This window comes from Pomacea canaliculata, linkage group LG14 (assembly GCF_003073045.1).
Source record: "Pomacea canaliculata isolate SZHN2017 linkage group LG14, ASM307304v1, whole genome shotgun sequence".
In the NCBI taxonomy this organism is placed as follows: domain Eukaryota; kingdom Metazoa; phylum Mollusca; class Gastropoda; order Architaenioglossa; family Ampullariidae; genus Pomacea; species Pomacea canaliculata.
The window spans coordinates 19080326-19097787 of NC_037603.1; the positions used below are offsets into that span (position 1 = coordinate 19080326).

At 39.6% G+C, this 17462-nt stretch overlaps 2 protein-coding genes across 2 annotated transcripts; one reads left to right on the top strand and one right to left on the bottom strand.

Annotated features, from left to right (window-relative positions):
• Positions 1 to 8276: 8276 nt before the first annotated feature.
• On the top strand, positions 8277 to 12663 carry LOC112554899. Its single transcript, XM_025222976.1, has 7 exons — positions 8277 to 9402; positions 9681 to 9768; positions 10155 to 10324; positions 10660 to 10683; positions 11223 to 11252; positions 12059 to 12156; positions 12527 to 12663. The coding sequence occupies exons 1-7, from the start codon at positions 9306 to 9308 to the stop codon at positions 12593 to 12595; spliced, it is 576 nt and encodes a 191-aa protein (XP_025078761.1). The 5' UTR covers positions 8277 to 9305; the 3' UTR covers positions 12596 to 12663.
• Positions 12664 to 13601: 938 nt separating this feature from the next.
• On the bottom strand, positions 13602 to 16331 carry LOC112554890. Its single transcript, XM_025222967.1, has 2 exons — positions 14731 to 16331; positions 13602 to 14592 (listed from the first exon to the last, which is right to left on the bottom strand). The coding sequence occupies exons 1-2, from the start codon at positions 14955 to 14957 to the stop codon at positions 13734 to 13736; spliced, it is 1086 nt and encodes a 361-aa protein (XP_025078752.1). The 5' UTR covers positions 14958 to 16331; the 3' UTR covers positions 13602 to 13733.
• Positions 16332 to 17462: the final 1131 nt, after the last annotated feature.

Consider the following 17462-nt stretch of genomic DNA (forward strand, 5'->3'; position numbering starts at 1 on the left):
AAATTAGGCGGACATGGGATACACAATTGACGTCACATTTAGGTGGCTGCTGAAAAGCGCCCAACCGAGCCACAGAAAACAAGTTCTTCGAGACGTACAACAGCTCGACGTCATTAAGGTACAACGCACTGATAAACGCGACTTGCAATCGGGTAGCGACTGGATCAAGCTTGTACATCAATCCAGAAAAAGAACTAAACTGAGCACTATGTGAAAGCAAGCAATATAAAAAAGTTAACTTTTATGAGAAAGTGAGTGATATGAAGAAGTGTTGATATAAAAAAAACTATACACATATAAGAAAAATAAGCGAGATAAAAAAAACACGCAAACTTTGCATATTGAACTTAAGTCATATCATGATTTTCTTAAAGAGTCGTTACAGTACAGAACTTTCTCAAAATAATAGTAAGAAGACTCAAGAAAGCTTATACTCTTCCACTCTTTCTCGAGATATAGAGAACATCCACTAACTACACACTAACAAAGAGGTTAATAAACTCTAAACACTTATCGAGGAAGTGTCATGGAATACGCTTAGCTATTATGTTAATGCTAGAGTTGAACAACCTTCCCTTATATTTAGATTTATCTTAATGAGTGTCAAGGTGTCGCGTTTGGTGTATATATACACTGAAAGGCAGGAGGAGAATAACTTTTTGGGAAATACTACTTTGACAGAGCAAGTCAGCTCAGATATTACAAATCATTGTACTTAAAGAGACCTTAACAGGTCAAAACAGACATGACACAGCTAACTATGCATTAGATCGATGTCTTCCTACGCAGTCCCCTTAAATTCTCAGTGCTTGCATAAGATTATAGTTGATAGCATGTAAACTCACGCTGGTATTGGTAAATAAGTAGTTGATACGTAACCCTCTCTGCTCCATGTTACTTGCTTGGAACTCTCACTGCCGCTATGTTCGTAACAGTACCGAATGTGACGCCTTGCAGGCGAAATCCACAATCTTGGCAACTCTGTTTGGAAAGTCCGGGAATCTGGGTGGAAACAACAGTGAGCCTGTGCCTGTACAGCTGTCCAGTCCACCAACAGAGTCTCACGTGTTCAGCACCAGCAGCGTAGCAAAACGACTCCACAGCTTTTACCAAGCCTAAGTCCTACGCTTTTGTCAGACAGTCTGAGGCCTTCACAGCTATTACAGTGAAAATTGAAAAATATATGTTATGGGAGATTGACATCTACATACAAAGAAGAAGCAAATAATCACATGATAGGTATCGCATTGATTGAATAGTTGTTTGTATCAGTAACAAGAGATAGAAGCATCTACATAGATATACTACACGCTTACTCATAATTGTAAGATAATAAGTTTCGCCACATTGAGTGACCGTCCGACAATATCATTCCTATAAACAAAATAAAAGAATCTTTCTTATGCGTTATGTTATCGAGAAAAGATCATCTCATAATGATCGCCGCGAGCTTTAGATGAATTTTCTTATTCTCCATTATATGCACTAAGAAAAAACACCACTAATTCTTAAAAATATTCCCTTTTAACGTAAAGTTTTTTCATAGTCAGTTAAAATATATAATAGATCTTGTTATTGATAGTTCATTCAAAGAACTCTAATAATCGACTCTTAAATAAATGTAGCCTAATTGCTTTGCTAACAGGATTACTGTCCCCACGCCGCAGTCTTACCTGCCTTATCCTTTATTGCATCGCCTGCACACCTACTGTTCAGTGTATCCGAAGGCATCATTTACCGATCGCGGGAGTGTAAGCAGGGCAACAAGTACTCGTATGCTTTAGTTTCCCCACAGATTAGGCTAAGACCTCTCTAGCTTTGATACAACGCACTAGGTAACGAGTCATCCGTGTTCTATTAGGAGGCAAACACGCTCCTGTTGTTTGATGGTCACACTATTCATACATTGTATAGTGTTTTCCTAAGATTACATTTTTTTAAGTGTTTCAGTTCCTGTACGAGAATAAATTCTCAGGAAAAATGAACCTGATGAACACGGCAGGGTTTACTTCTTAAAGCGTCGTCAACAAACTAATACTTTCGCAAGCTGCACTAAGCTCACACCTCACCAAGAGACAGCACTGCTGTTGACCGATAGCAGCCACGTCATACATTTGACTTCACATCACGTTAACAATACGTGAGGTCGAGACTTTAGCAAAATCGATCTGAACGCCTGGCCGTCTGTTAGTTGATTGACACCAGGGCTTGGCTCAACATCAGCAGCTACATTCTGGCCATTTGCGGTCGTTCAGTCCGACTCTCCTCCGCCAAAATAGCTGTCAGAGTCGGATGTTCTACGGCTGACCGGTGGCGACATTTAGACGCTCAACGTCCTTTCGGAATTGTCAATAACATACATCACGCAGCATATTCAACTAATCGAGCACCGGCGAGCACACAATGACGTCTTCGGAACGTCAGTTCTCAACTCAGCAAGTGTCGCAGTGCATGATGAATGCCTAGGGAGTATATCTATCTTTTTGGCCCAGAGGTGAACAAGCCAGAACCAAACAGACTAGCGATCGTCGCATAACTAGAGTATAAGTACGGCACTCTAATTCTAAGATAATCGGAGTGACGCGGTTCATAAATTAAATGAATAGGTCAAAGTAAGAATCTAAATAACTTATTGTTTTCCTTTGAATGATATAAGAGGTAGACTTTTTACTTGCACTGTAATTAAAACCTCAGATCATTAAAAAATGTAACATCGTAACATATTTCAAACTTCAACCACTTTAAAGCGCGATGTGTTTTCATTCGTACTTGATTGCAAAGAAAATATTATTGATCTATAAACTTCAAGCTGTTACAGATCAAGCACATTGAAAAAGCAGTACTACATGAAGTATTCCCAGCCTGCATAGATAGATTCTGTAACTTTATATTGCAGGTGAGGCCAGGATCACCAACATTAACTGTTCCAATGATTGTAGAATCGATACAACGGACACATCCAAATGGTCCGGAGATGGGGTACAACAGTGGACCGTCACGTTTCAGATGGTTGACTGACGAAGGAACTGATTGATAACTGAACAGTGAGTATAAGTCTGTCGGATCGCTCAGAATCCGGACACAAAAAGGTAGAAAATAACTAATTATTTGGGACAAGTGTAAAAATGCAGCACTCTGATACATCATCCATAATGATCGTAACGGTGACTGATTAAAAAATGTCAAGATTGCCCTTTTAAAGTTAGCAGATGTATATTGAGAATCCCGGTCAAAAATCATATCTGGTCTGAATCTGACTTCATATTCAAATAAATTGATTATTTCAAAGAAAATTTTAAAACGCGATAAATTCAAGCCTGAACATAAAGGATGTATAAAAATAGACTTTCATATATTTTTTTCTATTTTAAATATTTTTTATCCTTCATATATCAGCTTTGTGTTTTATTTATTTCTTTTCTAGCATTAATGACTCAACATGCACTGCTTCTGGAATGTCCAGCTAAAACGCAACGCTTGGGTATATCCATTTCACCGGGTGAAATAACAGCGGCTGTGCTGTCAGCTCCATACGGTCCACTACGAGTTGTTCGTAGACACCGAGTGTGCCAAGACCGATCACTGTAGTTACCCGCCAGGTGGATCCAGCTAGCGTTTGCGAGTTTAATTCATAATTTGCAATGGTCTAAAAAATTCGTTTTTCATTGGGACAACACGTATCACCGAGATCAAGCCTTCTTATGGTATGAGCAATGTACTTTCGGCAAACAAGTTCTATCTTATAGTTCCACGTAGTCATAAACCGTTTTGACCTCCAAAGCCATTGGTAATATGTGACCTTTAGACACAACTAAAACTGGTCATATTCGTTGCCCATGTTAAAAAAGGAGCTTTAAGATCTTTACTCATTCGACGTAGGCAATAACTGTGGTCTCCGCTAGCCAAAATCAATTTACACATAATCAAACAGCGAATCGGAGCTCTAGCAGTGTTTTAGAACGCACCAAGACATGAAAGATTTCAGAATGTATTTGGATACTCTTTTCTCATCATTTTGGGTAGATAATACCCTAATCTTCGATAAGACCAATATAAAGTTTCTTTGCAACCTTGTGTGTAACCTGTAGTATTTCATAAGCGACTATACGAAGTCAAATAAAATTGCAAGGTTATCATCACTTGCGTGCAATCTCAAAAAATTAATTTCACATGTCAGCGAAGGTAACTGATAAGCTTGACTCCGGTTTTCGGTATACTTATCTGAATATAATTTAATTATGTTCTTTATTACATGTGATATTCCAGTCCAGAACCATTAGTTATATTTCAACCGGCAGACGAATAAGATTTTGTTTTGTATACAAAGGTAACAACGCTGATTTCTTTATGGATGAGAGTTAAAGAAATAAAAGGAGCACAGCAGTTACACATAGTAACGTTGTTACAAAAAAAAATTTCTTTACAGCGGACTTTGCTCTTCGTCCAAAACCGTATTCCTGACGTACCCGTAAGAACCTTGTGGGACCTACATCCAGTGTGCTGAGGCCAACATCATTGCCATACCAGGCATTCCGCAAAAGTCACATCCAGCACACCTCAAACACCACAGCTAACTTAGCTTTCAAGAGATCCCTGAAACACTCACGCCGGAATCAGTGCCATGCACATATCCGACATAGTAAGTATGAATTCATCGGGAAACTCTCAAGACTAGACTTTACTTCTGCTGCCTGTCTCGCTCTTAACAGGGCAGGCTGGTCTTGTATACACATTGCTTAGCTTGCTGACAGAATGAAAAACACACCTACCTTACCCCACCGTCACCCTATCCGCCAGAAAAGAAAATCGAGGAATGGCCCGCAACGTTAAATATCGAACAACAGCAACAACAACAACAACAACAACAACAACAAACCTCACAGTCATACAACATCCATATGTCTATTTTGCAATACCTGCAGTGTAATCTGTGGTTATACATACATAAGCGGATGTGGCAATAAATCTACTGCTGGACTGTAGAACTCACTTCCTTTTTTATGTCCATTTATCCAGACGACCATAAACCTTACCAGCCACCAGCAACACAATACGAAAGATCTAATCGTAAATACAAGACTTTCCAAATGTCTTTCAAAATCCACCGGGAGACTACTACATCTGCAGCAAGAATGAGCTCCCATCCTGCGTTGTGTCTCGAGGTGTTTCAATGACAAGACGCACGTAAACAATGTAAACTTCTAAAGAAGCAATGGGAAATGCCATTTTCTAAGAATGATACATTTATAGCATATATTTTAATGTTTTATTGCAGTTTATCTTTGCTCGTTTTGCTAACCTGTGCAATCTGATCCTTCCGTGTACAAAAGCGCTCTGTCTTTTCTGGCGTGACTGTGATGGTGCCCTTGAGGGCAGAAATATACAGCTCAACGGAGAAATACATTGCAAAGTCATGAATCATCATGCTGCTCTCTGTTTTTAATTCCGAAAACATTCATACAGATTAGAGACTGATATCCACGTAGGAATTCCGAGGGATAGTACATGTAGACGAAAGGGTATACCAGTAGATCAGACTGCTATGACAGGATCCGCGTTTATGTTTGATACAAGGTCACATATGAAAGTGATCATGGTAGAAACACAAAAGATACTAGCAATCTTTGAATCTCTGGAAATCGAGACCTGCACATGTTCGGCATAGAATGAGAAAACACTACTGGAGATGGTTTCTTTGGAGGAGAAGAACTCTCTAATAATCTTGTGCACATCAGCATCACCACTATCATCAGTTTCCAGTGTGTGTGTGTGTAAATGCGGTCGCATGCTGTAGTGTCAATGAGGAAGGCTGACTCTATTTTTCCCCATCATCGCTCATTATTTCTTGCTACCATATTTAGAAAACATTGACAACATTTAAATTATTCAGTCTATATGCATTTTTTCTATTATTTAGATATAGCTAAATTTTACCGACATATCACTTCAGCTTAAAAGTGATTAAATGTAAAGGAATAAAGATGTCAACACAGAATTAACCTTGGTTTCCCTACTTGCCCATTGACGTTTGTTTGTGGGTGTGTTCTTCAGACTGCAGAATTGAACAAGTCAACTTTTAATTCAAAATACTTTTCGAAATGCCTTTAAATTACAAATAGCTTGTCAGACAGCCAGATTTCATACAATTATGCAAGAGAACCCAAAAGATATGTAGAGAATGGAAAGTGGATGTAACTGCGAGTACTGAGCGCGAGATGTCAGGTTTAACAATCGCACAAACATATATATAAATGTAATTTTTTTTGGACTAAAATTTATCCATTTGAATGAAGGGGATGAATGTGATGAAGAAATGATGTGTGACGAAATTATGGCATCTATTAAATATCCTAAATGATAAAGTTGCTTATATCTTTGACTTGATACTAGATATCTCTGCTGCCCATTTTTAGTTTTTCCAATTTGTCTTTTGTAGATTTATTCATCCATATTTCTCTCTTGAAACAGTACCACGAGGCATGGTGAGAGCCGTATACATAATATCTATTACTTAAGAAAGGTAAGCATACATTAACCAAACAATATTCCTATTAAACATTTGCAGTAAATTATCCAGTTCATCAAGCAAGCGCCTATCTGAGTCAAAGACAACAGCATATTACATGAAACGGAATTTAGCAATGACCACTCAACAGGAGACCACATTTTCACTCTGTTTGCGACGGCCAAACACTTCATCACATGTCATAAGAAAATTATAAATTACATTCATAAACTTCTGTAAAGCTTTTGACCTCTTATTGTGGCAGGTTATTAGAAAAAAAGGGTATTAAGAGAAAGATACTACCTTCTAGACCCGATCTGCTTTAGAAACAGTTTGGGGTTTGGGAAACTCAGGAGGTGGAAGACCATGATAATTTCTTCGAGCGTACAAAAAAAGTTAGTTAATTGATTTTTTTAATAGACCTGGCACGATCACATGTCTAGCAGCGACATCTTTGCTATAAACAGACTTGTAAAATTTTTGCATTACCCTTAAACCTTATTTTGACTGTATTCTTAATAAACACTTACGAAATAATTTGTTTCGATTAGTGCTTCTCAAATCCATCCTCATGAATATAGATATTCTTCTCCGAACTCCCAATTCTTTCAATGCCCCTTATGTCACTCGATGATGTGAAATTATGATATACTGCATTAGGGACCTTAAATGCTTAAGGAAATATTAACAACAACAACAACAACAACAACAACAACAACAACAACAACAACAACAACAACAACATCAGATTGAGTACACCTAAGAATAGCCTCAGGCTGCGAGGTCTACAATCAGAAACATAAATAAATAGGAAAAGATGCTTTTGTTCCCCTATATCCTGAAACTTCAGTGTATTGTATCCATGTTCATTCATCCGAACCAAGCCTAATCTCTCTTGCTCTATCACTTTGGAGTTTTAAGAAACCAGACACTTGTATGCGTACTTAGATGTTATCCATGGAATGAGGAAGACATAGCATGAGAGAAAGACGAGGCATAGAGTTTCTCACTAGACATTGATACTTGCATAAAATATTTTAGGATTATTACCAACAGTGTGTGGGTGTGTGCATTTTTCTTTTTTTTTTTTTTTTCTATCTTCCTTTCGTTATCGCCTTTTTTTTAACTCGCTATCTCTCGCTTTCTTCGTTTCTATTTCATTCTTCCTGCTGTGGAGAAGACGAGACGATTGGTTGACACCAGCGTTAAGTACAGATAAACTTTTGTACCCGGGTTAGCACACTCAATCACAGCAGGAGTAAGGCGCATGTCACTGACTCACCTGACAAAGCCTTGACGGTGAGTATATCCGGCTAAACTGTAGTAGAAATAAAACTAGGTGAAAATAATATTTTTATATAAAGCTTGGAGATTAGATTAGGAAAAGATAAAGAAACTAGATAAGATAAAAATGAAGAGACTGGATTAGTTAAAGAGGAGGAAACTAGGTTAGACAGTACTAACCTTGTTTTCAAGAAAGTGAGAAAACGAAAGAAGAAAAGATATTTTGCAAAGAACTGGCGGTAACTGCCTTTCACCTGTATAAGTCGTAGGAGGCGTCTTGCCTCTGTAGTTACAAAGATTAGTTATGATTAGAAATCATACCCGCGGGTATCATGTTGTATTAACTTACATTCTTTGCAACTGCTTGGTAACTACGACTCCAGGGGCACAGCAGCCTCTACAGTCTGAAAGATGCTTCGCACCTGCAAAGACTATAGCCTTCCCTTTGAAGGAGAACGGGAGTGCAACATTTTTTCTTTATAATCGGGTGGAGTTCATTTTAAAATAGACAGGCACCAGGGTGTCACTCGAGGGAAAACATTAAGAGCAACGTCCATGTTCTAATAGAAGACACTTTTCGTTGAAACCTGCAACTTGACTCTGACATAAAATACCCCGGGTATATATATATATCCGACATGTTAGAGATTCAGAAGTCGTCCCCCAAGACGACAGTCAGAAAAAAATGTCCTAAGTCAAGCATACCGAGACCTTGATGTAGGTAACACATGATCACGCCTGCAGAAAACACATTAAAAGCGGCTGCCAATCCCTGCAGCGAAGTATTTCACGGTAGGCTCATGGCATGACATTGATATCATCCCTCCCCAACCCCATTTCCTTACCTGCGAGTTTCATTTGCTGGCCTCAGTGACATCACACGAGGAGGGTCACTCATTCCAATCTTTCTGAGCGAGGTGGGCTTCGGAACAGAGCCTTACTGGTTCGAGGTTGACAGACAGGAGAAGCTGAGAGGTTATCAAGGTAAGTAGAAGACAGTGGTGTTGACGGCTAGTCGTGGTAGGTAGAAGACAGAGCGTGCTGCGTTTATCAGGGTATGTAAAAGCAGCGGGTGTTGAGGGTTCGTGATTTGTATCTTGACTTAATTTTATTTCCGTATTTTTATTGGAAACTTTCTTGCTTGTATGAATGTAAGTGGTTGAGTTAGTGGTGTTGTAAAGATCAACAAAACATTCCATTGCGCCAACGGATCCGTTAGTCCCATCTATGTGTATCCTTTGTCCCTTCACAATCAGGCTTTGTGGGGTGTGAAGGTGGGAAGGCAACAAAGAAAACCTGAGTGGACAAGCTTGCCACTGCTACTGTGTGGAAGGAAGAAATGTTACATGTATGTAATTGTATATGCAAGTGGAAAATAAACACCCTATTGATGTCTGCCATCACTATTAACAACAGTGCACGGCATGATAGATCACCTATCGAGTGAAAAAAGAGAATCGGGTTAGAGGTCAGGACGACTAGCGTGGGCACGCCTTGTACTACAGACATCACCACCATGGAAGCCAGCTACAAATCAAATTTCAGCAACACTACAGACACCACCACCATGAAAGCAAGCAACAAATCAAATGTCAGCAACGCCAATAGTGACGGTAAGCACGGCGATGTGTAAATTTCAGGCAGTATTCATCATCATCGTCGTCGTCGTCGTCGTCGTCGTCATCATCGCATCATATAGTTAAAGTTGTATGTTTCGTAGTTCATAGATCATTCTACTCACTAGAGGACACGATGATGACACGAAGAACAAAAATGATGCTGACGGTAACGATAAGGGGAGAATAAGGACGATGACGATGATGTTGATGACGATAATGATAACCACGACTATGATGATGATGAGGATCTCATTTTTTTCTGACGATTTTAGTGTACAGCAAGATCGACAACTGGAACAGAGGCAGTGCCAGAAGTCTGCAGGAAAGTGTGGAGTTGTCGTCATTAGGTTCTCAGCACAGGTGAGTCCAGTTTATAATTACATTGTAATGAGGTATGATCATGATCGAACAATAAACAACACAAACAAGGATGCATATCGCTGGCTCATCCAACATGTTTGTGATTGTTGTTACCGGTAGTTTCACGCCTTTATATGTCCTTTATCCAATCTTTGATCCATCCTCTCCCCATCCAAGCTTTTCAGGGAATAGCCACGTGACTAGTTCCCCAGCCTCAGAGTCCAGAACCGCACCTTGCGGGTCAGAGGTCAGGACCCCCTACCCTCTAAGCTAACTCAACTATCGAATGGGCAAAACGAATAAAATAAAAGAGCGGTCTTTAAGACCACACCTCAAAAACTGACACTCATCAAACTATCTTTTGTTTGTTTGTTTGTTGTTAACAGGAGAGATAATCCTGTAACCTTTGACACTTGGTCGTCAGCGAACGACTACAGCCAGTCTGCAAGTAAAAGACGAGTTTGTTGCAAACAGAAGTCGACGGTCGTGCTGGTGATGTTGATATTGATAATCGTCGGTGCTATTTCAGGAGGCATTGCCTACAATGAGTTAAAGAGTGAGTGAGATACCTTTAATATTTTAAACATTTTTATGTATACACTCGATATTACAAATTGTAATCTGTGTTTGTCTTCCTGTGCTTAATCACAAGTCGTTTTCAAAATTACAAGGAAGGGGGTGGGTCAGATTAAAACTTCTTGAACTCTTTGACTTTCTGCGTAGCTAAAACGTGTTTACCACTTTTTTTTACCCATTTCTTTCTGCTTTGCTTTAATAAAAATTGTTTAGATTACCACTCTTTTACCCACTTTGTAATGTTTTTTAATATTACGAAATATTTAAATTACAAAGTTTAGAATTAAAAAGCGAGGACTACTTGTCTCGTTGCAGATCGTTCTACGTCTACAGCTCCAGGTTAGTGAAGTCGAATAAGGATCAGAAAGACTTTGATTGTTAGTCAGGTAACTAAAAAAAATACTGAACATAGAAAAAATTCTTTAGAAGCAGAGAGCGGCTGAAGGAAAAGACTGGACTACATTTTAGAGAACATACCGTTCTCTAGATACAGTGGATCACTTACAGTTTGTTGCACCACCAATACCTTTACCTATCTGACCAAAGGTTGTTATGGCGAAATACCAGAAGCAAAACAAAAATGAAATATACTAAAAACCTGCATCTCTAAAACTTTTTGGTAAGCGTTTACTACATTGTCTTCATTGTTTATCTCCTTAGAGACGAAAAAATTCAACAATAACAATAATGAACGTGGATAATTCCGTAATTCACAGAAATAAGTGACGCGATTGTTTGAAACTGTTGTAGCCCTCGACTAGAGGTCATTATTAATCTCTTATCTGTTTATATTTACTTCTTTAAGTTTTGTAGTACAGCATATTGTTTACATTACGATGTTCAGCGTTCACGTAATCACCACTTGCGGTTTATTGCAGGTGAAGGACAAAAATACTGGGTCAGCAGAGGTAAGAAAATGTGTAACTGTAAACGTTTTTTGCCATACCTAAAACAGTAGAAATATGAACATCTTGAGGTAGACACACACACATACACACTAGCAAGCTCTCTAAATCGGAGGAGAAAAACGCCGCTTGAAGACAGGGCAATGACTTAAACGATTTCTTCAGAAAAAAGGAATGATCTGTTCTTTGTCGGTTCCACTCGAAGGCTTCCCCTAAAGGTCACTTATCTTTGTCTGTATTTATTTCGAGTGTTTACTTCCAAAAAATGCTAAAATCAAAGCAGAAGACCGCTTACACTAACGACGCATTTAAAGCTGGACGCCATGGTCACGTGATCCAACTGGTGCCAATGCTGGTGCAGTAACGTACATTTTTGTTGGAAGATCAAGATGTGAATACACACCTTTTCTTCACTCACACACACACACACAACGGAAGTAGAGGAAACTGGAGTATTCGGACAAAACCATGACAGACGGTGACAGGCGCTGCAACCACCGCCATTTTATGTAATCTGCAATAATAATCAGGAACATGGTATTATTCCCTGAATTAGGCTTCCTTTTGTCTTTAAACTACGTATAATTATCAGCTTTTTTCTGTCTTTCCGTCTTTTCTTTTCTTTCGTTCATTGGTTACACTTATATTCTATCCTAACGGCATTTTTCCTAAGGTGGAGCTTTCATGTTACTCAAATGTTTATTATTGTTACTAGTTACTCTTGTACATTAGGGGTGGGTTTTAATTCTGCTTTACTTTGTGTGTATAACAAATAACCACCACCTCCCTTGTCTTTATTTGTTTTGCAGGTCGCGTCACCACGTTGGTGAATGACTCCTTCCTTCCTGCAATGGCCAACAGCTCTTCCACCGAATTCAAGGAATTCAACAAGAAACTGTGTTACAGTGTGAGTTAAAGCTAGGTAAAGCATTAGTAGACAAGAATGAAAATACTGACAAAATTAAATAAGCTCAGTATGTCAAGAGGCAGGCAAACAAAATGAAAATACCAAAATAGACAAAGGGAGATAATTTGTGAAACTAGGAGTGTAGGATCGACAGAGGGAGGAAAGAGGAGGAGAGAGAAAGAGAAAAAGGACGATAGAAAGAAAGAAGAATGGGGGACGGAGACTGTAAAAAGAGATGAAGGAAGTGTATTGTGTGATGAAAACAACACATGTGAGTAAAGTATGATAGTGTCTTGTGACTGTCTTCTCAACCTCATCTGACCCACTGATTACTAGTCATGACAAATTTCTACACAATCTTCGGTGACAGGTTTACAAAATTTTAGCTGGGAACGACAGTGTGGTCTTCCGCGGCTGTGCCCTACTTGATCTCAGGTAAGGATTCAAAAACAACAGAAACTTTATATTCTTTTTGTTTATTTGTTCAACATTGTCAGACTGATAAAATCTTTCAACTGAAGTAACTGTCAATTATGATAGTTTACAAGACAGACATGATTTGATTTTCCTTTCCTTCTCTACTTGTACTCATGCTATAGCCAGTACTGTTAACCTAACCTCAAGAGCAATCAGCCACTGATTTTACTTGTTGCTTACATGAAAATACTGTTTTCATTCCTTTAACTATCCTAAAGTAGGATACTTCATTTGTTTGGATGCACAGTGTAACTGTTTATGTACATCTTGCCGGTTCTGTCTTTAACACTGGAACTATCCCATAATTTGGTAGACACATGTTTGACCTTTGTATACTGTCCTAATTGTTTACCTCAGTTATGTACTTTAATTAGTTACCTCCCTTTATTATATGACAATAATGTAAATGTAAAATACAAATGGTTGCAGAAATTATTGGTTACCTCCCTTCAGTTAAGGGTGTAGCCTACACAGTTCATTCCAAGTCAGTTATCACAATATTAATTTTCCCTTGTATACAAAAAACTACTGGTGCCAAGATGGCTGGAGGGATATAAACTCTTTGACCATCATGAAAACCACTCACCATCAACAATTCTGTTTTGTGTGTTTTTGTTTGGTACAGAGAAGGCAGCATCATCGCAAATTTCACTCTGGACCTCCAGACCACTTTCGACACTTCTAAAGCAAGCGGTGAGTGGCTCAGGAGCCACTTGCAGCAGTCTGGGGTCCAGGAGGGAGAGTCTGTTAAATGGTTAAATCTGCGAATTCTGAAATCTTCAATTGTGGTTACACCCTTAATCTCAGGTGAGGTTTTACACTAGACAAACAGATAAAACTATGCTCTGTAATTAGCCAAAAATTATTATTATTATTATTATTATTATTATTATTATTATTATTATTATTATTATTATTATTATTATTATTATTATTATTACAGATTTTAGGACTTCAGATCAATATAATGAAAAAGATGGCTGTGGACAGGCTGCATATCTATCGCTGCCATACACCTACCCACTGTACTGTGACGAATATCAGGCATGCAATGGAACGGTGATCGAGTATTTAAAATGTCCTCAAGGCCAAGAATTTTCTTACAACCCAGCGACCACAAACAGCTCTGTGTGTGGTTTGCGATCAAATTCTACGTACTGTGGTGGACAAATGATAAAAGATATCACCACAACGACTGAGGCCCGGATGACAGGTACAGTGACAGTGAACAGGACGGCAAACGCCACGACAATGGATGTTATGACAACAGAAGCGATGATTGTAAGCAAAACGACTGCGACTGGAGCTACAGACGTGTCTACGCAGAATGTGACGACAGCTGCAATGATAACGAACACTGTAAGGACTGGAACCACAGACCCGTCTATGCAGAATGCGACGACAGCTGCGGTTATTGTTACTACAGCTGCAGAGGTTGTAAACAGGACGGCGGTGACCGGAACAACAGATGTGTCTACACAGAATGCAACGACAGCTGCCACGATGATGAACAGTTCGACAGTGACTGGAACCGCAGACACGTCTACACAGCATGTGACCACAGCTGCGGTGATTGTGAACGGTACAACTGTGACTGGAACGATAGCTGTGACCTCACAGAGTGTTACTGCAACTGAAATAAAGGAGAACGTAACGACAGTGGTTGGAACGACAGCTGCGACTACACAGAACGTTACGACAGCTGGAATGGCAATGAACAGTACGACAATGGCTGGAACGACAGCTGCGACGACACAAAACGTCACGACAGCTGGAATGGCAATGAACAGTACAGCAATGGTTGGAACGACAGCTGCGACGACACAAAACGTCACGACAGCTGGAATGGCAATGAACAGTACAGCAATGGCTGGAACGACAGCTGCGACGACACAAAACGTCACGACAGCTGGAATGGCAATGAACAGTACAATGGCTGGAACGACAGCTGTGACGACACAAAACGTCACGACAGCTGGAATGGAAATGAACAGTACAGCAATGGCTGGAACGACAGCTGTGACGACACAAAACGTCACGACAGCTGGAATGGCAATGAACAGTACAGCAATGGGTGGAACGACAGCTGTGACGACAAAAGCACCTGTGATACCGTTTTGAAAAGGTACAACAGCGATCAGAACCACAGATGCGTCTGAACAGAATACGACGACAGCTGCAGCGATTGTAAACGGCACAATAACATCAAAAACCGCCAATGCATCTACACAGAACGTTACGACGGTTGCAGCGATGTGGAACAGTACTGCAGGGACTGCAACCTCCAGTCTACACAGAACAGTTGAGAGAAGGTAACTCATCATCAAACAGTTCCAGAGTTATCTGCCGATCGTACCCAACTTTGGTGTTTATTTTGACACAATGGGTGCTGGGTATCTGCTTTATCACACTGCCTTCTATTATTATCGGAGACTGTCCTTAACCAAGGTCCAAACACCGATACATCGGGGTACAACTATATAGCTGACTACAGAAGTGACTCGTCTTTCCCTTGCTGTGCTTTGATGTTCTCAATGCATAACATAAATGTGTTTAAAGTGTATGTCACCGATTGAAAGTTCCTGGAAACATATGACCGACAATCTTGGAAAGTAATTGCCTATGTGTGATATGATATTATTTAACGATATGTATGTATGTGGGTTGATGTGTTTGGCGATGATCAAGTCAAAGGCAGCACAACCACCTTTACCTGTGAATCACGTGTTCAGTCAACGATAAGGCAGCTGTCAGCCAATGTGAAGACTATATTCTAAGTGCAGTGACATCAGCTCGTGTGTTTGTTGACATGTCACTCACATTGTGTACTCAAATGGTGATAATCTCCAGTCCCCGGTATGCAATAAATTGCGGATGTATTTCAGTCAATACAGTCGGCAAGCAGTATTCGTGGGTTTCACTTTGACGATTTTGATTATTCACGAGTTTATCTTCAATAATTAAATAATTAAATAATTTTTCTCCCAGTTTTGTAGTCTAATGTGGTAGATTGTACATGTAAAGAAAACTAAAAAATACAGTAAGACATAAAATATATTTATTACTAATGTATTATTTACTTAATAAATTTATGCTTGTATGCGTTTGAATATGGTCGAGAGTATTAATCGTTAGGGTTTTTTTTTTTTGAATTGTCGGAGCCTAGAGTTATTACGAATGTTCCCATTCATAGGGGTCGTAGGCCATCGAATACTGAGGGCTGAGGTAGTTAATTATCTTTTAATATTTAAATTAAATAAAAATAATAATTGGAGAGAAAATAACCCCTTTTTATCACGACTTTGCTAATTTTGCATGTGAGAGTGTTTATCTTTAAATGCGATTCACTGAAGGTCGTCACGCTCGGTAGGTTTATGTTCTTAAGATCAGCTACCTGGAGTTGTAAAATACGAACAATACGATACTGCAAATATTATGTAGTGTTTTGAAACACGTAAACGTTTTAAAAACTATTTATATTATCTTGTTAACAAGTTATAGTAACAAGAAAATGCTCTCGTATCTTGGAGAGCAGTTTGGTCTCCTCGGTACTAGCTACTCTCTACAAGCGGCATAATACTGCACTTCAGCTAATCTTAAACGTTTTATTTCAGATGATCAGTGCCAACTGTTTTCAGTTCTCTAAACATTTTTATTTTCTGTCCTTTTACCCTCTTATATATTTTTTCTCCACCACTGGACTTTGTTAAATAAATATAAATATACACATACACCGTTGTTACAATGATTTACTGTCATTTACAAAAGAATGTATGCAGGCTTTAACAAGATCATGTTATGAAAAATGATGTAACACCCGGATACACTGCGACACTGTACTGTCAGAGTTGTTGCCCCTGAGTCATTCAAGCATGACGTTAGATGTAGAGCACTGTGCACTCTGTTTACACTTCCTTCACTTTCTGTTGCCTCGCTCTGACCATCACTTCCCTGTCTGTCCGACATACACATGAAACCTTTGCTGGTCCACAGTCCGAGCTGCCTCATTGACCACACCACGCAGGACCAGACGACAAAGGCGAGGGAACGAAGAAACGAAGGGAGGAGGAAACGTAGAACAGTTCAGACTCTGCATTCACATGGGTGGAAACGGCTCAGAAGAATGAGATGATGAAGTTGAAGAAAGGCAGCGACGACAAGAACAAGGACAAGGTCGACAAGATCACACGAAGATACGAGGAATGTAAGAATAAGTTGAAGATCGAAATGGAAATGGAAAGCCTGTGGAGAAAACAAAAGAGCGTCTGTCACCAGGTGACTTTAAAATGAAACAAAAAACTTTCCCCTCCAATACCCACCTACACATATGATCTGATACAGTCCTGTTGAGTTCTCCCTTTACAATTCAACCAATAAGAAGGGTGCGCACCCGATGAGCTATCCGGCAGTCACACCCCTAAATCAACAAACATGGGGTACTCTAATACAGCCCCTCTCTTAGACTAGCAGATAAAGTTTTAACTGTAGCACAGAGTAAACATGCAGATGTGTGTAGCCTCTCATCCGCTTATCAAGGCCTCCGTTTATAAGAAAAACTATTGTAAAACCGCCAAGAAATCGCGCACTTACCCACACTGCTTGTGAAGTGTCCGGCGGTCACCCGCTCACAACCAACAGTACCGGAAGCCCACCCATATCTCACACAGACCCTGGTGGTCACCACCCGGCTACTGAACCTGCACCAGCCTCACGGATTTCTGGGTAGACCTAGCCAAAGGCCATGATTACACAGAAGATGCGGCTAGTGTAGCTAGGTTATTCCTCGGTGATGCTCATTCGTTTAGATCGATGTCTTATTGTTAATTGAA